Source organism: Ornithorhynchus anatinus, chromosome 3 (genome assembly GCF_004115215.2).
Source record: "Ornithorhynchus anatinus isolate Pmale09 chromosome 3, mOrnAna1.pri.v4, whole genome shotgun sequence".
NCBI classification, from domain to species: Eukaryota; Metazoa; Chordata; class Mammalia; order Monotremata; family Ornithorhynchidae; genus Ornithorhynchus; species Ornithorhynchus anatinus.
The window spans coordinates 43697962-43722172 of record NC_041730.1 but is presented as its reverse complement, the minus strand read 5'-3'; the positions used below and the strand labels follow the sequence as shown (position 1 = coordinate 43722172).

General features: G+C 43.0%; 1 protein-coding gene across 3 annotated transcripts in view; it reads right to left on the bottom strand.

Annotated features, from left to right (window-relative positions):
- IMMP1L (inner mitochondrial membrane peptidase subunit 1) overlaps positions 1-24211 on the bottom strand; it is a 75634-nt gene that overhangs the window by 11940 nt on the left and 39483 nt on the right. For 2 of the 3 annotated variants that reach the window (XM_029061557.2, XM_029061558.2), the window contains 3 exons: positions 22608-22768; positions 21274-21362; positions 19716-19842 (listed from right to left, as the gene is read on the bottom strand). In XM_029061557.2, the coding sequence (XP_028917390.1) occupies positions 19716-19842; positions 21274-21362; positions 22608-22712 (321 nt within the window). In that variant the 5' untranslated portion in view covers positions 22713-22768. Of the gene's footprint in view, positions 1-2775; positions 4429-19715; positions 19843-21273; positions 21363-22607; positions 22769-24211 lie in introns of those variants that run through there. The other variant, XM_029061559.2, reaches the window with a different exon arrangement.

Sequence of the window (24211 nt, the reverse complement as noted above, 5' to 3'; positions counted from 1 at the left end):
CTGTGCCTCAGTTACCTCATCTGTAAAATGGGGATTAAGACTGAGCTCCATGTGGGACAGGGACTGTGTCCAACAGCATGCAATCATTCAATTATACATCAACATCAATCAACATCAACATCAATCAACATCATTCAATCATTCAATTATATTAACCTGCTTAACTCTAGCGCTGCTTAGCGTCTATCCCAGCGCTTAGAAGAGTGCTTGGCACATAGTAAGCACTTAACAAGTACCATTATTATTATTATTATTACTATTATTATTAGGGAGGGATGGGTTGTATGTAGGCCAGGGGAACAGCATGAGAAAGAGCCCAGAGGCAGGAGAGTCAAGAGAGAAGTTAACCTGGAGGGATTGAAAAGATTAGGCTGGGAAGCAGTGTGCATGGAAAGAGGTGTCTGAGAGCTTTGAAATCAGTTAAATTGATATTTGAGAATATACACGTCTTGGCTTGAAAAATTTCACCATGAACACAACGATTTAAAGAACTGTGCTTTTAAAACAATCTAATGTTTAAGAAAGCACAATTTCCACCATTTCCTACCCATTGTAAAATGCATCTGAAGTTCAGAGTGTGAATTCATAGAAAGCTATGCTAGTCTTCACATGAATCCAAGTGGTTATTTTTGCAAGAGCGCTGTAATTGCCTCAGCTCATTTTTAGAATGTAGTATTAACTTGTGTATAATTACACTTACAACCTTCCAAGTAACCAACATTAAGTCAAAGGCTGCGCTTGGACTTATTACAGCACCATTAGGCTAATACAAATGCAACTAAATAACCCTTTGTATAATGATAATGTAGCCATTGTTAGAACTTAAATACACAAACATTGGAATAAATATTTAAGAGCAAGAGACCCTATTTATAAAAGGTCCATTTTTATTACTCCAATCCAGTGTGCATGTTAATAACCAAGAGTTTAGTATTAGCAAATAACAGGCCTTGTCTATTATCCTTCCTGAAAGCTACTACTAGAGATTATTTTGGAAGAGCTTTTGGGAGCAAGAAGATGCATAAAGATTCATTTTTAGAAAGGGAAAGGAGTGTTCCATCAATATCACTGACGTAGCCTCCGGGAACTGGTTTCTGTGACCACCCACCCAATCCCAACTAATTTGATATTCGGCAGCAGCTAGGGTCACTATTAGAATCAAATGTTTTGGCTCTTAATCCCACTAAAGGCAAATTTTCTTAAAGACATGACCTTGTAAAAAAATACAAAAATACCTATTTTGAGTTATTATCCCCTGGAACAGGCTATCTTACTACTCATTGCACTTTTTAAAAACTTTCTGTGTAAAGCCCGTAGTCTCCAAAAGAAGGCCTAAGGTGTCTCATCCACATAGGAAATAAATCAAATCTAGTAAAGTCAAGTCAGCTTTGTACACTGGTATTCCCGAGCAGATAGCGCTAAAATATACTTTTTCTTTTCAGCTGGGTCCTAGTCATGTTTACCTCCAATCGGCATTCACTGACCACACAATAATTATAAACATAATAATAGCACACAATAACAATAATAATAACAATAACGGTCTTTGTTAAGCACTTACTATGTCAAGCAGTGTTCTAAGTGCTCGAGTAGATACAAGGTTATCAGGTTGTCCCACACGGGGCTCAAAGTCTTAATCCCCATTTTACAGATGAGATAACTGAGGCACAGAGAAGCTAAGTTACTTGCCCAAAGTCACACAGCTGGTAAGTGGCCGAGTCAGAATTAGAACCCACATCCTCTCACTCCCAAGCCCGTGCTCTTTCCACTAAGCCAGCAATATGTGCTAACCAGTGTAACTATGCTTCGGGATAGATACAAGATAAGTAGGTCAGACACATTCCCAATCCCACACTTGGCTTGCAATCTACGGGGGAAGGAGAATTTATTCCCCATTTTATTCCCCATTTTATAGATGAGGGACCTGCGGCCCAGGGAAGTTAAGCGGTTTGCCCAAGGTCATACAGCAGGCAAGTGGCAGATTTAGGATTAGAAGCTAGGGCCCCTAACTCCCAGGCCCATGTTCTTTCCACTAGGCTGCATTGCTTCAATAGTAGGGAATTGCACTTTCTGCTCTCTCTCTCTCTCTTGTAGAGAGCCAGCCAGTTTCTCTCTCTTCACCTGACTACCACCAACAAATTTTAATAATAATAATAATAATAATAATGTTATTTGTTAAGCGCTTACTATGTGCAGAGCACTGTTCTAAGCGCTGGGGGAGATACAGGGTCATCAGGTTGTCCCACGTGGGGCTCACACACTTTTAATCCCCATTTTTCAGATGAGGGAACTGAGGCCCAGAGAAGTGATGTGACTTGCCCACAGTCACACAGCTGACAAGTGGCAGAGCCGGGAGTCGAACTCATGACCTCTGACTCCGAAGCCCAGGCTCTTTCCACTGAGCCACGCTGCTTCCCCTAATTTTCCTCAGCCTGACCCGAGTTACCAGAACCTCTTCTCAGAACAGCTCAATATCAATCATAAATGGTATCTACTGAGTCCCTACAATGTGTAGACCACTGTCCTAAACGCTTAAGACAAAAGAATCATGGACGCTCAAGCAATTTACACTCTAGCCGAGGAGAAAGGCACCAAAATTAAGTTCCGGCAGGAAAAATGTAAAGGGGATAGGTACATGAGTTACTCCTTGAGTAGAAGGAAATGTAAGGCATGTCCAAACATATAACAGGAGGTTGCATTTCAGTCAATCAATCGATGGTATTTATTGAGCACTTACTGTGTGCAGAGGACTATACTAAGCACTTAGGACAATACAATAGAGTTGGGTAGACACGGTCCCTACCCTCGACGGGTTTACATATACTTGGGTGGTACAGAAGTAGTAACGAGGGATATAAATTAGAGAGATTAGAAATTAATCAGAGAAAGAATCCCAAAAGACATGTGATTTCAGAAGGGACCTGAAAACGGGGAGAGCTGTGGTCGGTCAAATTAGAATGGGAAGTGAATTCCAGGTGTGGAGGGGAAAGGTGTGAGCAATAGGCTGGCGGCAGGAGAAGCAACAATGAGGCCCACTGAGGAAGTTCTCTTGAGAGGAATGAAGAATGCAAGATGGGGTGTAATAGAAGAAGAGAGTGGATAAGAGAGCTGATGAGTTAGGAGTTCTGCTCGATGAAATCATTCAGTAGTATTTACTGAGGACCCACTATGTGTCAGAAAACTGTACTAAGCACTTGGGAAAGTACAACAGAGTTAGTAGATATGAACATTGTCCTTGAAGACAGAAACTAAACTATATTACGGATATGGTGAAGTGGTTTTGAGGAATTTATGTATGTGCACATAAGGATATTACAGAAAAATGATCTGATCGGCCGAGTGAAGTATGGATTGGAGAGGAGGAGAGAGAGAGATCAGGAAGTTGTTGAAAAGGCTGGTGCAGTAGTTAAGCTGGGATATAAGTGCATGGTGGTCATTTGGATGGGGAAGAGGCCAAGAAGCTTTGAAAGCAAGAGAGGGGTCAAGATGATTATCTAAGTGGGCACACAAAATAAAGAGGAGTGAGTTTGAACCTAGCAAATAGGTCCTTCCATTCCACACTCACCCCTGATAACTAAAACAAAAACCTTCTCTTCTGGATATTCGTTAATCAGGGATCCAAGATAGCCTTCCTGTCCCTATTCCCGCATATTCTTTCTGTACACAGAATGGCCTCCCATTCCGCATTCATTCCAGAACATTAAGGAATTTTCCTGCACATTCCCGAGGAAGTTCCCTTTTCACTTGGAATTCTCCTCCCTGGCCTCCAGATTTCTAAACTTTCAAAAGCTGATTTCCTTAAAAATAGCTGCTTGCCCCAGGTACTACCTAAGCAGTAAGAGGCGTGCTAGCTCGCCTTTGAGAAACATTTCTGTACAGCTGATGGTCTGACAAGGTCCTTGCTAATTAAGACATGTGCTAGTACATTTTATTCAGCATTGTGATTCTCAGTAGTTCTAATGCTTCTTACTGAATTCAAAGCCCATCTGGGTAGGCTCCTTCCTCCAAAAAGAGCTTTGTAGTTTCCTGCCTTGTTCTTCTGCTATGTATACTAATCACTTTCAATTTGGATTAGCTGGAAAAAGACATTTGTTCATTCATTCATTCAACAAGGCAGTTTCATCAGTACAAGCAAAAGGCAAGGCAGGATCACAAACAACGCAGTGCCACAATGGAGCGGGTCTATGAGCACTGAAGCCGTGCTCATCACAACATTGCTTCGCTGGGTAGGACTCTGGAAGAGATTGGTTGCCTGGAGATTACTTAAAGCAGCTGCTACACGGTGAAATGAAGAAAAGCAGAAATACGTGAGTTGGGCTGAAGAAATGTTTTAAAGACACAGTGAAGCTCAACTTCAAGCAAGACGGCAATGAGGACCCTTTCGACGGTAACATCAGACTGGCGTGAAGCAATCGGGAATGGAAGTTCCTAGGAAAGAGAGGTACTGGGAAGGTTACGTTGCTTGGGAAAGGCAAAATTGAAAATGTCAACAGGCAGAGCAAATACCAATCATACCCCAGAACTGGAAGGGGAATGGTAAATCCCAAGAAAGAAACAGGAAGGGGACTGAAAAGGGATGACCTACAGTGATAATTCATTCAATCGTATTTATTGAGTGCTTACAGAGCACTGTACTAAGTGCTTAATTAGATATGCAGGACTTTCAGGTACTCTCTCACATGCCTAGTACAGTGTTCTGCCTACAGTATGCAAGCACCGCATGAATTAGTGTCACTTGTGGAAAGGGCATGGATCTGGGAATCATTCATTCATTCATTCAATAGTATTTATTGAGCACTTACTATGTGTAGAGCACTGTATTAAGCGCTTGGAATGTACAAATCGGTAACAGATAGAGACAGTCCCTGCCCTTTGACAGGCTTACAGTCTAGTCAGACAACCTGGGTTCTAAACCTGGCTCTGCCACATGCCTGCTGTGTAAGACCATGGGGAAATCACTTACTTTCTCTGAGCCACATTTCCCTCATCTGTAAAATGGGGATTCAATGCCTGTTCTCTCTTCCCCTTAGTCTATGAGCGCCTTCTGGAACAAAAACTGCTTCTGACCTGATTATCTGGTAACTTTGCACAGTGCTTGGTGCACAGGACACACTCAACCAATGTCATTAAAAATAAACATTACTGAGTGGATGATATTTAAAGTTCCCCAAAGTGTCATTATGCTATAGGTTTGTCAGGGAGATGGACAGACCTGTTGTGGTTGAGCAAGAGGAAACACTACAGTTCCAAAATCTCTAAATTCTTTTCAGTGAAATCTAGCTGTGTGAACACAGAACTGCAAATAAGACAGGTGGACGGATGGCAGTTGGCATTTTTAGTGTTGGAGAATGATAAGAGAAATAATAGCTGAAGATCTCTAAAAAGTATGATTGATCTCCTAGATTGCTTTGACTAAGATTGTGAAAACACATTATGGTCATCCGGGAGGGAATGCCATACTTTCTAGATAACACTTTGGCTCCGTTATTGTATTCATTATTTGTGCTGTGACCTTTAAAAGAAACCTTACGAAGAAGCACTCCAATTTACTATTAGAGCAGTTCTCCTTGCAATAAGATTCTGCATTCACAGAGCCTGTGAAATTTCAAACTGAGCCAAAGAGGGACAAACTATTACTAGTTTTTAACCAGAATCACATACTTTAGAGCACGTGGAGATTCCGATAGCTTGAAACAGCTCTCACACTTCTTTGCAAGTTGGACTTCGAGTGCACGAATTTCCCCTTACACTCAGTTCACACTGCGGAAAACTCCCACATAGGTGGAGCTCTGAGGAAAACATCCCGGAAAACTTTGCTTCCTACATGCAAGGGCTAGCGAAGTGCTGGGTTTAACCCAATTCTTTCCTGGCCAGCCAGATGCTTAGCAGACCTATCCCGACAAGGTTTGAGGGAGGATTCAGAGGTTTTATTTGGTTAAACCCAGGCAACATTTCCACATAGTTTCTTAAGCTCTAGATTTTTGATTGGAAAGTGATTTTTGATTAGGAAGCAGCGCTTTAGTGTCTTGCCCCTAATGACAAGTTTAGTCCTGGGTTAACTTAATACTACTGACCGGAGATGAGATCGGCCCCCTCCCTGACTGCCACCTTCAACAGTTTCTTCTCCCTGCTTTCAAACCTTCCCCCCTCCCTTGACCCCAAGGCTCCCTCCAGTTATGGCCCCATCTCCCACCTACCATTCCCCTCCAAACTCCTTCAGCGAATTGTCTGAACCCTCTCCCCAAATTCTCTCCTTGACCTCCCTCCATTCTGGCTTCTGTTCCCTTCACTCCACAGAAACTGCCCTCTCAAAGGTTACCAGTTACCTCCTTCTTGACAAATCCACTGGTCTCTACTCCATCTTAATTCTCCTTGACCCCAAACCTCTCCATCACTGTGGATCGCCCTCTTCTCCTGGAAATATCCAATCTTGGCTTCACAGACACTGTCCTCTCCTGGTTCTCCTCCTATCTCTCTGGCCTCTCATTCTCAGTCTCTTTTTTGGGCTCTCCCTCTGGCTCCCACCCCCTAACTATGGAAGGTCCCTCAAGGTTCACTTCTGGGTCCCTGCTATTCTCCATCGACATACACCCACTCGCTTGGAGAACTCATTTGCTCCCATGGCTTCAATTACCATCTCTACGTCCCTCCATCTAAATCTCCTAACCCTTACCTTTCTCCTTCTTTGCACTCTTGTATTTCCTCCTGCCTTCAGGACATCTTTACCTGGATTTTCCAACAACTTTAATTTAACATGTCCAAAACAGAACACCTCATCTTCTCACCCAAACCCTGTCATCCCTCTGACTTAACCATCATTTCGAAGGCACCCCCATCCTCCCTCTCTCACAAGCCCTTAACGGTGGCATTATCCTCAACTAATCTCTCTCATTAAACCCACATATTTTATCTGTCACCAAATCCCATTGGTTCAGATTTCACATTTTAAAATCAGCCTTTTGCTCTCCATCTCAACTGCTACCTTTTTAATCCAGGCACTTATCCTATCCTGCCTTGATTACAGCATCAGCCTCCTTGCTGACCTCCCTGCCTGTCCTGTCAGCCTCCTGTCTCTCCCCGCTTCAGTCTATATTTCACTCTGCTGCCCAGATTATTGTTCTGCAAAATCATTCAGTCCATTCTTCCCCATTCCTCAAGAACCTCCAGTGGCTACCCAGCCACCTCTGCATCCAACAGAAACTCCTTATCTAAGGCTTTAATGCCTTTGCCTCTCTACACTTCTCTTTCCTGTTTTCCTACTGCTACTTAGGCCGCACAGTTCACTCCTCTAATACCAACCTGACTCACTGTACCTTGATCGTGCCATGTCCTGCCTCTGGCCTGGAACTCCCTCCCATTCATATCTGGCAGATGATTACTCTCCCCACCTTCAAAGCCTTATTTAAAAAGTACATCTCCTCCAAATGGCTCTCCCCAACGAAGCCCACAATTCTCCTTCTCACACTTCCTCCTGTATTGCCCTGGCACTTGGATTTTTACCCTTTTATTCAACCCACCTCAACCCCACAGCACCCATGTACATATCTGTAATTCATTTCTATTAATGTCTTTCTCCTCCTCTGGATTATAAATTCCTGTTGGCAGGGATCATGTATACCAACTCTGTTATATTTTACTCTCCCAAGGGCCTCATACAGTGCTCTGCACACGATAAGCGCTCAGTAAATACAATTAACTGATAGATGAGATCATTGTCAATTGGATAATGAACACTGGCTTATCTTTCTTTCATACTGGGTAACAGGTGACAGCTCAATTATACGATACATAAAAAATAGAGTGACTCATTCATTCATGTAGCCATTCAGTTGTATTTATTGAGCGCTTACTGTGGGAAGAGCAAGAGCACTGTACTATGCTTAGAAGAGTACAATACAACAATAAATGGACACATTCCCTACCCACAACGAGCTTACAGCCTAGAGGACAAGCTTACAATCTACAGTCAGTGGTATTTATTGAACAACTACTGTGTTCAGAACACTGAATTAAGCCCTTGGGAAAGTAAAACAGTAGCAAAAGACACATTTCTGCCCTAAAAGACCTTACAATATAATTGGGGATATGGACAGAAATGATTTACAAATAGTGGGAGGAGGAGGAAGACCAAGGATGCAGTTAATAGTAGCAAGAAAACAACAAGATGAAATAGAGGAATAAATGAATAAGCAGTATACATATATCCATATATATATATATACAGATCAATGATCTAGGCAGTGATGTCTACACAAGTGTTAAGAATGGTGCAAATATTAAAGAAGTAAACATGGCTAGGTGGTGGATGTAAATTAATTAGGGATAACTTTTGGGAGGAGGTGGGATTTCAAGAGTCAGCAGGGAATGTATCTACCAACTCCACTGTACTTTATTCTCCCATGTGTTTAGTACAGAGTTTTTAGTACAATGCTGTGCACATATGAAGTGCACACAAATACCATTGATGATTCTGACCTTTCTGATCCTCCTTGACCTCTCTGCTGCCTTTGACACTGTCGACCATCCCCTCCTCCTCCATACCTTATCTCACCTTGGCTTCACGGACTCTGTCCTCTCCTGGTTCTCCTCTTACCTCTCTGGCCGATCATTCTCGGTCTCCTACGTTGGAGCCTCCTCCCCCTCCCATCCTTTAACTGTTGGAGTTCCTCAAGGGTCAGTTCTTGGCCCTCTTCTGTTCTCCATTTACACTCACTCCCTCGGTGAACTCATCCGCTCTCACGGCTTTGACTACCATCTCTACGCAGATGACACGCAGATCTACATCTCCGCCCCTGTCCTCTCCCCCTCCCTTCAGGCTCGCATCTCCTCCTGCCTCTGGGACGTCTCCACCTGGATGTCGGCCCGCCACCTAAAACTCAACATGAGCAAGACTGAGCTCCTCATCTTCCCTCCCAAGCCCGGTCCGCTCCCAGACTTCTCCATCACCGTGGATGGCACGACCATCCTCCCCGTCCCGCAGGCCCGCAATCTCGATGTCATCCTTGACTCGTCCCTCTCGTTCACCCCACACATCCTATCCGTTACCAAGACCTGCCGGTTTCACCTCTACAATATCGCCAAGATCCGCCCTTTCCTCTCCACCCAAACGGCTACCTTACTGTTACGGGCTCTCGTTATATCCCGGCTAGACTACTGTCTCAGCCTTCTCTCTGACCTCCCTTCCTCCTCTCTCGCCCCGCTCCGGTCTATTCTTCACTCCGCTGCCCGGCTCATCTTCCTGCAGAAACGATCTGGGCATGTCACTCCCCTTCTTAAACAACTCCAGTGGTTGCCTATCGACCTCCGCTCCAAACAAAAACTCCTCACTCTGGGCTTCAAGGCTCTCCATCACCTTGCCCCTTCCTACCTCTCCTCCCTTCTCTCTTTCTACCGCCCACCCCGCATGCTCCGCTCCTCTGCCGCCCACCTCCTCGCCGTCCCTCGGTCTCGCCTATCCCACCGTCGACCCCCGGGTCACGTCCTCCCGCGGTCCTGGAACGCCCTCCCTCCTCACCTCCGCCAAACTGATTCTCTTTCCCTCTTCAAAACCTTACTTAAAAATCACCTCCTCCAAGAGGCCTTCCCAGACTGAGCTCCTCTTCCCCCTCTACTCCCTCTGCCATCCCCCCTTTACCTCTCCGCAGCTAAAGCCTCATTTTCCCCTTTTCCCTCTGCTCCTCCACCTCTCCCTTCCCATCCCCACAGCACTGTACCCGTCCGCTCAACTGTATATATTTTCGTTACCCTATTTATTTTGTTAATGAATTGTACATCGCCTTGATTCTATTTAGTTGCCATTGTTTTTACGAGATGTTCTTCCCCTTGACGCTGTTTAGTGCCATTGTTCTTGTCTGTCCGTCTCCCTCGATTAGACTGTAAGCCCGTCAAACGGCAGGGACTGTCTCTATCTGTTGCCGACTTGTTCATCCCAAGCGCTTAGTACAGTGCTCTGCACATAGTAAGCGCTCAATAAATACTATTGAATGAATGAATGATGATTAAGATGGGGAAGGTCATGGGCTGGCAGATTTGAAAAGGGAGAGAATTCTAGAGGGGGGGACCAGCAAAAGCAAGGGGATGGAGGGAGGAGAGATGAAACCTAGGTACAGTTAGAAGGTGAGCTTTGGAGGAGCCGAGAGTGCAAGAAATAGGTGAGAAAAGGCAGTGTGTGAGACAAGAGATCTGCAGAAGTGCTTTGATGGGATTTCAGCTTGATGCGGAGTGAAATAGAAAACCAAAGGAGGTTTCTGAGGAAAAGAGAGACATGTGCTGAATGATGTTTTAGGAATGTGTATTCAGTAGGTTCAAAGCGACAATCAGGTATTGTAGCGATGGCTGTACAGACTTGTGATTTGGTGCACTGTCATGGTTGAACAACACCTCTTTCTGCAACTTTCCATGATGCTTAGGCTTAATGTTAACAATCAACCGCTTTAGCAGGAAATTAATACTTTGTCGTCTGGCCTTTCAGAAGGCAAACCCCCGCCTCAATATTCCCATCTCACTCTAGAGGACAGTCACCATCATTTCTTTACTGGTGATGAACAAACCTGACTTTTTTGGGTTGTGGGGAGAGAGAGACAAAGGGGAAAGGAGCTGTACTTCCATTATTTCCACTCCTGTATGTTCTCCTAATGAAATTAGCTATTCAGACCTCATCCACGATTACGAGTAGTGCTATTAAAATTGGCTCCGTTGGCTTCGAGAGGAAGCAAATCATAACAAGATGTCCTGAATCAGATGCATTTCAGGAGTCAAAAGCTTTGGGACCCAACATGCTGACCCTTATCTCATAGACAACAGAATATATTCATTAGACTATAATGAACCCTTTCCGATGAGAGAACAAGAAGTGCAATGAGGGGGTCATTTGAGCAGTAACCATGATTACTTCGAGCATCAAAATCAACAAACTATGGGATAATGGCAATCTGCACCATCTCCTGTGATCACCACATAATCAGGGGCGGCCTTAAGGAATTGTGGATAGAGCACGGACCTGGGAAGGTCATAGGTTCTAAGCCCCGCTCCGCCACTAGTCTGCTGCACGGCCTTGGGCAAGTCACGACACTTCTCTGTGCCTCAGTTATCTCATCTGTAAAATGGGGATTGAGACTGTGAGCCAGGACAGGAACTGTGTCCAACTTGATTTGCTTGTACCCCACCCCAGTGCTCTGTACAGTGCCTGGCACATAGTAAGTGCTTAACAAATACTATTTTATTATTATGATTAGGTTGCCTTTTGGGGTGGGGGCATATACTGGATGATTCCCCAACCATTTGTGTTCATCTGTTTTCATGATTGAGGACTGTTTTTCATTTTAAAGATGTGTTAAATAAGAATAAATCAGGAGACCTCCTTCAGCTATGTTAGCAAACAAGAGTCAAACAATAAATCCTTATATTTAATGGGGCCAGAAAAGTCTCTTCCAACTTCGGCTATGAATATTTCAAGCAACCTTTGTAAAGGAAGGTTTTTGTGGGGAGGATGTGTCATTCATTCCTTCATTTAGAAGCTCTGTTGAACGATATTTACTGAGCCTCCACATTATTGGAAAGTGGTAGTTTGTTCTAGTGGGAGATTTTACTTATCTGGCCACATCAAGCAATTTGCTGGATATTTTCCTAAATCGGGGGGTTTTGTTCAAAGAAACTCATCCAACCCCAAACTAGATTGGCAGTTCAATGATCTGTTTTGGTACTAAGGCCTCTGTCGTGGCCAATTCATTTTTCCAAATATTTTTAGCTCCAGCATGGCCATTCAGAATTGAAAGTTTAAATTTATATCTTCAGTTGCCATCTAGGCATACAATTGGCCTACAATTGCTTTTATCCCTTGACAATTTTTTCCTACTCTGATTTTAGATACAGAGGAGCCTAGAATAGTCAGAATCCAATTATATTTAAGATGGAGTTCAGGTCACAGAAACTGAAGATCATTATTATTGTTATCATTATTATTATTATCCTGCAGAATTTCAAATAACTTCAGTGTTATCGGATAAGAACGCAGCTTAGTCCTCCATTCCATAAGCTCTTTGAGCATATTCCACCATATTCACGGGCATCTTCTTAGGAAGACATCCCAGCTTGCACTATTCATTCCTCTCATGCTGATTCAAGGTGCCTCGTTCTCACTTCTCCCACTGCTGACCCCTTACTCAACCCTCTTCCTCCCACCTGGAACTCTCTCCCTCTTCAAATCCTCCAGGCACAGTTCAACCCATCTTCAAAGCCCTCCTGAAATCCCACCTCTTCCAGAAGGCCCTCCTTTATTAATTTTTCTTCTTCCCAGGTCTCCCTTCTTTTTTTGCATCAATTACAAACATGCACCTTCAGCGCTTCTGCACCTACCGACTTGGGATGCTATCGAGTGTTTTCAGCCCTGGATTCTGGGCAAAATAGCCTCCAGATTCACTCAAATGGCTAGGGTCAGCTTCTGTTGGACCCTAAAGTCCTCCAGCTCTTCTGTTTTTGAAATGTATGCTTGAGGGTGTTCTGTTCAGGGCTCCCCAAGTCCCTACACCTCTGGCGCTGTCATCACCCTCTGTTTGAAGCCCATACACCTTCCCGGAGGCATCATCAGGGACTAACCTACCATTCCCCTCCCAGGGCCATGTACAGGAAGCTCGCAGAGAGACCGCTCCTTCCCAGGCCTACATGACAGCATGGTTTAATGGAAAGAGCCCGGGCTTGGGAGTCAGAGATCGTGGGTTCTAATCTCGGGTCCATCACTTGTCAGCTGGGTGTCTTTGGGCAAGTCACTTAACTTCTCTGTGACTCAGTTACCTCATCCGTAAAATGGTGATTAAGACTGTGAGCCCCACGGGCGACAACCTGATTACCCTGTATCCACCTCAGCGCTTAGAACAGTGTTTGGCACATAGTAAGTGCTTAACAAATATCATTATTATTATTATTATGTCACCTGGGCACCCGGAGCTGCTCTTCCAACCCCTGCTACAGGCAGACATCAATATCTTACATCTCAATAAGGTTTAATTTTTTTTTTTTAGTTTGGTAACTGAAAACAATTCTGGTTCCAACTGTCTTTCCCCAGACCTAATAATTCCCACTCCAGGATCCTCTGTACTTTCCAGTAGGTGTCCCAGGACTCATTCCCCTGGTCCTTCCCCCATCTTCTCTTGGGACATTCCAAGTTCCAGTCTCACCCTCTCCCAAGTCCCTTCAGATGAAAAGTCATTCAGCATCCTTTCTTCCCCTTAGGGGCAGAGGCCTCGCTTCTCTGGAGTCTTAACTCTGGCCCCCGAACCTTCTGTGTGTCCTAACCCTAATCCAGGATCATCTCCAATCCCACATTAATAATAATAATAATAATTATAATTACGGTATTTGTTAAGTGCTTACTATGTGCCAAGCGACGTTCTAAGCGTTGGGCTAGATAGGAGGTAGTTTGTCCCACGTGGGGCTCACAGTTTTAATCCCCATTTTACAGATGAGGTAACTGAGGCACAGAGAAGTTAAGTGACTTGTCGAAGGTCACACAGCAGACTAGTGGCAGAACCGGGATTAGAACTCATGTCCTCTGACTCCCAAGCCAGGGCTCTTTCCACTAAGCTACGCTGCTTTTCCCATTGTACCTTGGGTCCGTGTAGAGCCCAGAGCATAAGCTTTCCTTGTTTTCTGGGCCACCTGCCTGCTAATGGTGTCCAAGCGTCTTCTTCTCCAAATACTTCCTCCCCATTCGTCTTCTCTGATGGGCTCATGCGAGGCACCAGAGGAGAGGAACTGGCCGTGATACCTGCCTACTATACTATTTTAACACTTATACATTGGCACATCCGTTAATTACTTTTCTCTCCTATCTGAATTTTTTTTTGTGCCTATCCTCCTGCTTTATGCTCCTTGAGATCAGGGTGCTTCTAAATCTATTGTACTCCCTTCAAGCATTCATTCGATAGTATTTATTGAGCACTTACTATGTGCAGAGCACTGTACTAAGCGCTTGGAATGTACAAATCGGTAAAAGATAGAGACAGTCCCTGCCCTTTGACGGGTTTATAGTCTAATTGGGGGAGACGGAAAGACAAGAACAATAGCAATAACTCAGTGTTCTGCACAGAGCAGGCACTCAATAAATACTATTGATTGAAATCATATTAGGTACCCACATGAAATCTGGAACAGTTTCTTCTCATCATCATACAGAGACAGAATCTGGATCAAATTATTACATGAGAACAGCAGTTCTAAAATTCCTTCCTATGACTTTCTCCAAAGGATCCCTTGGAATATCTGCAAGAGGGAAAGATTTTAAAATGGAATTTTCTAAATTTAGTGTTCCCCCAAATTCTGCCCACTTTGGGGAGATTTTCTTTAGAACAGGAGACTGATCAGGCTAAGTGAACCTGTTTTCCATATCTGTCAAGTTTCATATATTCTGTATTTACCTGTCTTCATTTTTAAGGATTCCAATCAGTGGAATTTATTGAGTGCTTACTAGGTGCACAGCACTGTAGTAAGTGCTTGGGAGAGTAAAATACAACAGAATTAGCAGACACGTTACCTTCAACTGACAATCTATAAATTAGAAGATACCACTACAAAGACTAAAATGTTTCAATCAGTGAGGTTAAATATTACTGCTTATTTATTCTGAAAATATTTCAGAACACATTAGAGGGCTTAACAGAATTGGACACAGGTTCGTCTTGAGAGTAGCGTGTCGGAATAAGAACACTTCTCAGATGTGTAAACACAATAAGCCACATTTATCTTCAGAATTATGTTAGCTACAGGATGAAGGAGTCTACGTCATCTCCGCAATGAACTTCACTTTAGCACAAGAGTAAACATACTTCCCCCATATCAGCTGCAACCAGTGCATTAGCAGTATGCTACGATTGATTATCCTAGGAGCGTTGCTGAGAAATGGATGTGTATTTTAGGGTTTTATCACTATAGCTGGCAAAAAGCAGATTCCTTGTTTGCAGACCCTAGTTGTAATAAGTGACATTATTAGGCAGGTCTTCTGTTTAAACAACACAAGATTTACCATATCAGTAACTCATAATACCCAAGCCTTTTAATCTGATTGATCCTCCCTCACTCCTACTCAGACACACTTTTTCTGTTGGTAAACAGCAGCAGAACATATCGTTGTGAGTTTTAGTTATGGTAAGTGGCATTAAAACAAATCGAAAAACAATACCGGGATTTTCAGGATTTGAGCTATAATCCGAGATTACATATTAGGGTTGGAGGTTCCCAACTGTATGTACGGTGACCATTTTGTAAGGAGTCTGATGTCTTAACAGTTTAACTGTGCATTAGCAGACTTTAGCTAGGCAAATTACTGAGTTTATTAGAAAACACACTGTATTTTTGTAAGCATATTCTCAGTGGAGTACCAGCAGCTAACCATTATACCCTCTCCTCAAAGAATAGTATTTCTTGGAATTTAGAACTGCCAGTGCAATTCTGGGATAAAATCTTCTTTCATTACAACTTCGAGAATTTTTAAAGTTGCATATATTTATACCTTTACATGTTTTGTTATTTATAATGGAGAAGCAGTATGGTCTGGGAACCGGGAGAGATGGGTCGCATTCCCAGCTCTGCCATCCCACTGCTTTGTGACCTTGGGCAAGGTACTTAAACCTTTCTGGGCTTCTGTTTCCTCCTCTATAAAACAGGAATAATAATAACTGCCTCTCTTTATCTGAAAGGGATGTTGTTAAGACAAAATAAGATATGAATTGAGAAAGGGCTTTGGAAAAATAAAGGTTCTATAGAAACTCAAGGAGTTCTTGCTTGTTCTCACCTTGCGTAAGACCCCAAACCTGGACTTGTTGTTCAGGACAGTGCCCAGCGCTTAGAACAGTGCTCTGCACATAGTAAGCGCTTAACAAATACCAACATTATTATTAGGAGTAGCAGAGGGGCCTAGTGCAAGCAGCATGGGTCTGGGAGTCAGGGGACTTGAGTTCTATCCTGGCTCTGTCAGTTGCCTGCTGTGTGACCTTGGACAAGCCATTTAACTTCTCCGTGCCTCCGTTTCCTCATCTAGAAAATGGGGATTAAATATCTGTTCACTCTCCCTCTTAGACTGTGAGCCCCATGGGGCACAAGGGTTGTACCCAACCAGATTGTCTTGAATCTACCCCAGTACTTAGTACAAGGTTTGACACATGATAAGCATTTAACAAACATTATTATTATTACTATTACTCTGCAGGCTTCTTCTAGTCTATGATACTCTAACAGACTGAAGATATGCAGGGTGGGATTAGAGTGGAGAGGCCGGGGCAGATATTTTAGGCTCAACCTGAGCCATACCATAAAAAAAATAGACCCCTCTTTGACACAAAGCTCCAAAGGGACCTGGTTTAATTTACAGCTGGAGACAGGATCTTAACCGTCTCTGGGAGCTGCTGGCATGCTGGCCGGTCCTCCTAGCTGGAATCTCATTGTGGGCAGGGAATGTGCTTACCAACTCTGTCATATTGTACTCTCCCAAGGGTTTAAGTACAGTGCTCTGCACACACAGTAAGTCCTCACTGATGAGTCGATTCTGGAAGGGCTGGTTAAGGTTCGCTCCTCCCAAAGATCCCAAACAGAGTGACTATATCATATGTACAAAACCTTTCCTGGCCTTCTGGAAAGTATTCCCTCAACCCCCGAAACTGGCTGGAACTTGGTTTTAAAGTGGTTAATGTAACCTATAAATCATGGGTTACACGTGGCAAAAAATGCTGCTTGCCACGTGGACTGTTGGAACTCTGGAATGAATAACATGACTCGAACTCTTTTAAGCAGTGATCTGTTTACATTATATTTTGCCAACTTACAAACAATGCAATCTCTTTCATATGCTAAACTCTATATTCAAGGTTCCAAAAACAATTCTGGGGCTTCACTTTTTCAATTGGCTACATACAAAGATGCATATTTTATGACTGAGATCCAGAGCATATTTAATAGTGATAGTCATTATGGTTGTGCAGTAATACATTCTGTGAATAGTAGATTTCCTGTCATACTCAATCAACAGCTGAATAGTAATGTCTAAATCATATGAGCAACGATGATTTATTAAGAAGATTCATGGGAAAGGGAAAAAGGCCCACTTCAATAAAAAACAGAACTAGTGTTGGTCTGAGATAGCTTAAAGGGATATACTGGGGGTGGGGAGGGGAGATGAGAAGGAAGGGTGAAGGGGAAGAAGTCCATCAAACAGCCTAGACTTCTCTTTAGAGTGTTCAGAGCGTGGGCAAATTGTTTAATTTAAATGGTCTTGATTAACTTTACTGCAACCTTTTGGCAAAAAGGTACAAGATTCGTATCTGTTGCTTGAAAGTGGCAAACTAGAAAACATTGAGAAGGTGGGACTTGAAAACTATATCCTTCCTTTGCTGTCAGATTAGCAATACGATCCTAACAATCTATCCTATTAGGCTACCTCATTAGGGAGCATGGTCTGGAAAATTCTTTAAAATAATACTGGACAATTTAATAGAGGATATTTTAGTCAGGTTCATGTACATATATGTCAAAGCCTAAAAGGCATTGGAAAAACAACAGGACCAAATTTCAAATTAAAAGAATTGCTCAACAGAATATGGATATCACAGCTATTTCATTAGATAAAAAGCATTCTCATACAGATCCCCCTAGACTGCAAGCTTGCTGTGGGCTGGGAATATGTCTAACAATTCTGTCATATTATAGTCTCCCAAACGCTTTGTACAGTGCTCTGCACACACTAAGCACTAATCAATCCGCTTGATTGTTAAACTTTTTCAAAACTGACTTATGATTAAGATGAACGGATGACAATCTTCCTTTCTAACAATGAGTTTTCAGAGGACAGACACAGCAAGAAATTCCTACGGGGGATTTAAGCATCAGCCTCTTCAGATGTCTTGCCTAGATAGTTTAACGGCTGCACAACCTTTAAAGAAATTCTTGCCCACAGGAGATTTGAAAAGAGGCTCTTTAAAAAGCTGGCCCCTCTTCTACATTGAGTAAAAGAACATTTCAGGGAAAGGCTGCCTAACTTGTTTCCACACTGGGTTACAGCTCTCCTAGCTAAGAGCAGAGAGGAAAAAATGCAGCTTCCAACTAGACAGTCCAGGTTTAGGAAACTGCTCTCAGGTAATATTCCAAAATGTTATCCCTGCCTCAGTCACCATCTCCAATGAGACAAGAGTGGGCAGCACCCTTATTTTGGCTCCATCTCTAGCACCTTCCCCGGGATACCGTCACAGACATGGTTTCTTCCTCACCAGCTTCCGGAGTCTATTCAGAAAGGTTCCTTCCTAACCTTTCCCTCCTTTAAAGACCTTCCCCGCTTAAGTCTCCAACCCTTCGTCCCCACGACCGACGGTCTACTCAAAGTTTGCCTCTATGCTCAAAATACAATGTTTGGCACCCCTGGTTTCTGCTATGCAAGTTATGGCTGAGTGGAAGAAGAGCCAGCTGCAAAGAAAGAGAAATGTTCCTCACTACATCTTCACTACCTCCAGTCAAAATCTGCTTGTCTATGGCTTCTGGCCACTGAATGTGGTCATATGTTACTCTTGAGGTCACTGAAGACGGCTACCCCTAAGGATAAGACTTGGAAAGAACAAATTTCAGAACATGAATTAAAGTGCCAAGATCTTAGGAAAAATGAAGTTCTCTGACGGCTGGCTCTATTCATAGACTACCTACTGACATGGATGACATGCTACTAAATGGTTCCACTTTTTTAGTTGTTCACAACACACAGGTGGCAAAAACACAAAAGTCACAGAGAGAAAGGACAGTTCATACCTTGGCGTCTATCCGCCATACGAAGTAATACGTTCCAGATCAAACCCTCTGATTCAGACAGATTATTGAAATGCTGTGTAGACCACTAACAATTTCCCAGTAAAATATACTGGGCAGTGTTACAGGTACATAATTTATGTACTAGAAACACTGGTGTTGGTTCATTAAAATGTCTCGTGACTGAACATCTTCCATCTGGTCAAATGAACTCCCTTCTCCCATTCAAATCTCAGCTAAATTCAATTCTGCCTAGTAAGTGAAACAAAATGATGCAACCCACACTCTAAGGCCCCTTCGTCCTTTCTCAACATTTAAAAGGAAAGGAAGAAAAGAGAAACCACTGCACAAAGGAACACTCACAACTCATCCGTCTTGTATCAGCAAGTTTGTAAGTAACAAGAATTGTCTCTTTTATTGTCTTTGTTCAGACACTGAAATGCTTTCCTCCTGGCCTCTCCACTCAAGTTTGGGCCCGGGGAATAGGATCTTGGAGACCATGGAATTGTGGTAGGGTATTATGAAAAAATCGGAGTCACAAGATTGGAGGGCCAGACCTTTACAAGATGCTAAAAAATGGCTTCTAAAATTGAGGACTCTCCCTGTCCATACGATTATTAATTTATTAATATTTACTAGGTGCTGAATGACTATACTATCTGCTTCACAAAGTGAGGAGATGCCCCATTAATAAAGCTGAGCTATTTTCTTATAGTTGTTCCATCAATATAGGGACTACTCTGTAGATCAAAGTAAATTTAAACAAAGTTTACATAGCAAATGGTTGCATTCAGGCTTTTCAGTAGAAAGGTACTTTAAAAGTAAAAAAAAATGCATACCAAAGCCTGTTCTCTGAAGCAACACTTCCCATTTTAGACATGTTTTCTTCATTCAAATCAATCGTGAATGCAATGCTCAACAGAGAGTGCCGCATTACTTACGTAACTATGACTCTTAAGGAAATCTGATGGACTGCTAGTGAGGATTTTGTCCCCTTCCAAACCAACCACTCTTTTGCAGATATTTGATTTTGGATCACTTGGACTTTTTGCAATTATAATGTCACCTCTGAAAGAAAGGAAGAAAAAAACATTTGAGAAATGTCAGTAGTAATAATAACAATAATAATAATTAAAACTAAGGTACGAGTTAAGCGCTATGTGCTAAGCACTGTTCTAAGCACAAGTTATAGTGGAAAGAGCACGGGCTTGGGAGTCAGAGGCCGTGGGTTCTAATTCCGGCTCCGACACTTGGCTGCTGTGTGATTTTGGGCAAGTCACTTAACTTCTCTGTGCCTCAGTTACCTCAGCTGTAAAATAGGGATTAATACTGTCAGCCCCACGAGGGACCACCTGATAACCTTGTATCTACCCCAGTGCTTAGAACAGTGCTTGGCACATAGTAAGCGCTTAAAAAATACCATCATCATTATTATTATTATTGGACACAGTCCTTGTCCCTAAGGGGGCTCACACTCTTAATATTATCATATAGCATTTATGAAGCACGCCCAAATGCAAGTTGTGTCGACTCTTCTTTAAAGCAAGTTAACACGGTCATAATCTCAGTCCTTCAGAAGTTTATGATCTAAAAATCCCTTACGCAGAACACCCTTACGCTGGCACCCAGGAGGAATTCTATGGGCGGAGTAAGGGCACTCTCTCCCGTTCTCATTTAAATCTTGAGAGGTCCCTCTCTGTTCTTATTCGACAGGAAGAAATGTGCTCATAAAGAGACAGTTTAAGTGAAGGACTTCAGGTCACAAACCTTGGATCTGAGAGTTACCCAATGGATCTGTGAGCCTCCAGCAGCCTGAAGCCACCTGCAGGGGTTGGAGTTCAGAGAACTGTTGAAATTAAGGGAGGAAATGTTTTCTTTATTTGTTGTTATTCCTTTTCTTTCTTACTTCTTTCCTCCCTTTCTACTTCTGACTCCTTCTGACTCTTAAGCCATACTGCTTCCCAACTAGTCATAGGAGAGAGGCCATTGTTTAAGTCCTCGGTCTTTAATGCCTGTCCTGGAAACCTCTGAGGGGTAAGTACCAAATCCCTTTCAATGTTTTCTATTCCAACTGCTCTTGTGCCCAGCTAGAGTAGAGAATCACTCCTGAATTAAAGGCAGGATGCACAGTCAACCTCAACCACATCCCATGTGCACAGCTTTCTGACATTTAGGAGGCAGAGTAAGTGCTTAACAAATACCGTAATTGTTATTATTATGGCGGCCAACTCAGTCCCAACCCTACTCTCACAGTAGTACTACATTGTGCTTTCTGCATTCCTGCTTTAGGACATGCCAAAGCCCTTTTTTACTGTGTGCCAGATGGAATAAAGACACTTTCTCGCTTTGTCACTTCAGTCCTGTAAGTGACTTGAGTCGCCTTAGTTCTGTTTATGCAACAGAAAGAAATATGCTCTTAAAGAGACAGCTTGCATGAATGACTTCTGGTCCCAGAACTTGGAAATTTATTTTTCAAACATTCACACGAGATAAATTTACCTTTGGATGCCATAAAAATGTCGGCTAAGGCATTCTGTAAAGACAATGTCTGAGCTCTGGATTGTGGGCTCCATGGAGGGCCCTGAACACTGGAAAAAAAAAGGAAATAGTTTAGTTTATATTTTTAAATAATTTTAAATGAAACCATTTAATGATACAATTTATCAAAAAAGAAAATCCATACATACTCATCATATCCCCATTTGGAAAGCAGTACGCAAAGACTGGAAATTTACAAGAATAATTAACATCTGGGGAGAGTAAATCACTTCCTTGCCTTATTTGGGCCCCTGGGAAACAAATGAATATCTTCAACGGCCCTTTGATGGTCTCAATTAATACCTTCACATGACATTCACCCTCATGTATATAGTCTCACTGCTGGCAGCATTATTTTTGAATAATAATAGTAACTGCTAAGTGCTTACTATGACTCAAGCTCTGTTCTAAGCGCTGAAGGAGATACACAATAATCAAGTCCCACATGGGGCTCAGTCAGGAGGGAGAAGAGGCAATGAAACCTCATTTTGCAAATGAAGGAACTGTGACACAGAGAAGTTAAGTAACTTGTCCAAAGTCACACAGCAGGGAAGAGGTGGAGTCGAGATTAGAACCCAGGTCCTCTGATTCCCAGGCTGTTACCACTAGGCTATGTCAACCTAAGGATAACTCTACAATCCTTAATCACTTGCCAGACATGCTTCCTATTTTCCCTTGAGATACATTTTCATTTTTTCTTTCTGTACACTTAGGAATTTACACTGTAAAACCAAGGCATCAAATTACATGCCAATAAAATGAATATGGATTCAAATACCAAGTACATAGTTTTCCATACAAACTAACCCATTTATTAGGTTCCATTGACAATGTGGAAGGTTCCCATCAACTCCAGGCAGGTGCTTTAGGGGGAGTAAATCATGACAAGGAACACTGTGAAGAGTTAATTTTACTGTTTAATAGCCCAGTGCCATCATTGCGACAAACAAGAAAAAGATGGAACACAGCCCAGTAGTGGGGAAAAAAAAATAACTTTGTAGTCAAGTTATAAGTGGAATCTAATCTCAAATATATCCCAAAGAATTTGGAAATGTCCACAGAATCTGCTTTTTACATTCTCTCTGGAAATACCTTACACGTTCATCTATAGATATTGCTTATTTTCATGAATGATTCTCTCACTGCACTCGCAACACAACTCAAAGTTGGAACTCAGGGCACTTCGAACCTAACACCTTCATCCACCAAACTAAGACTTTATTAGAGAGAGAACTTTCCTCTCACTTCAAAAAAGTGCTTCAAATGATTTTATTTTTTGAATGTACAAAACTTACCACAACAACTCCACCGACGTATTCGAAGGCGCAATGAGCTATACAACCATATTGTATAGTATAGCCAACGAGTCGAAAGGTTTTTCCCAGGACATCTCGAATCATAGTTCTGGAGAGTCTCTAGAACTGGCCTGACGGTAGACTTTCAAAAGCTGTATCATCTGTAAAGAATAAGATTCACCGTGAAATACTCTATTGAAAATGTAATGATAATAAAGCATCGTTTTAATAATAATAATAATGATGGTATTTCTTAAGCGCTTACTATGTGCCAGGCCCTGTACTAAGCGATGGGGTGGATATAAGCAAATCGGGTTGGACACAGTCCCCGTCCTCCGCGGGGCTCACAGTCTCAATCCCCATTTTACAGATGAGGGACCTGAGGCCCGGAGAAGTGAAGTGACTTGCCCAAGGTCACACAGCAGACAAGTGGTGGAGCTGGGATTAAAAATATTGTTTCTAGCCAATACTGTATACAGGTGTGATCCAGACTACACCCATTATATGTTCCTCAAAAACGGGGGTGCAATTTAAACGATCCTGCTGAGTACGTTTTCTCACAGACTTCAATACAAATAGTCAGATTCCGACGTGGAACCAATCCCAACAAGTTGACCAAGCCCTAGAGGAAATTTTAAAATATCACCGTAGCTCACGTCCCATCACCCCCTTCCGAACCTCCTTCCCCGCCACCATTCCTAGTGACCTTCCTGATCCCCCCAGACCACAGACGTGCCCCCGCACCGCTCAAACTCCACCCCTGACCCCTTGTTTCCCTCCCCACTACCCAGGATCAAGTATGTTTTGTTTCTTGGTAAACCAGGGACTCATGCAGGCCCCACTCAAGCCATGGACCACTGCTGCCACCAGCAGGAGGTCAGCAGGAAAAAGTTCCTGGGCACCAGCGATCCACTCATTCATTCGTATTTATTGAGCGCTTGCTGTGTGCAGAGCACTGTACTAAGCGCTTGGAAAGTACAATTGGGCAACAGATAGGGACGATCCCTACACAACATCGGGCTCACAGTACAGCCATTATCTCAATGGCCAGATGACCGAGTCCCGGCCCTCCCCCTCGCTCCAAATGGAAGGGCGTTATCAGTCCTATTTATTGAGCGCGTACTCTGTTCCAAGCACTATACTAAGCACTCGGGAGAGTACGATATGACAGAGTTGGTGGAAACTGTCTCTTTCTACAATGAGCTTGTTGGTTTGAGCCAGCCACATCCCCTCTTTCTGCTCTCTGTTGGCTCTAACCTTTCAGCATGCAACTCCCTTCTCGGTTTGCTCTCATATGAATTTTACTCTCTCCCAAATGCTTAGTACAGGGCTCGGCACACGGTAAGTGCTCAATAAATACAATCGATTTGATCACTATGAAGGCTTGTCGTGGCTTCAGGACAGAGGCATTTCCAGGATGATTTGAGAGGTAGGATTCAAGAGCTGGAAGAGAATTCTGGATACTGTGATTCCTTGCCAAGTCGCTGCTCTCTCCTCCCCCTTTCCTCATTGCCATTCTCTGACTTGCAATCCCGGGGTCTCTTCCATCATTCGATCACATTTATTGAGTGTTGACTGCGTGCAGAACACTGTACTAAGTGCTT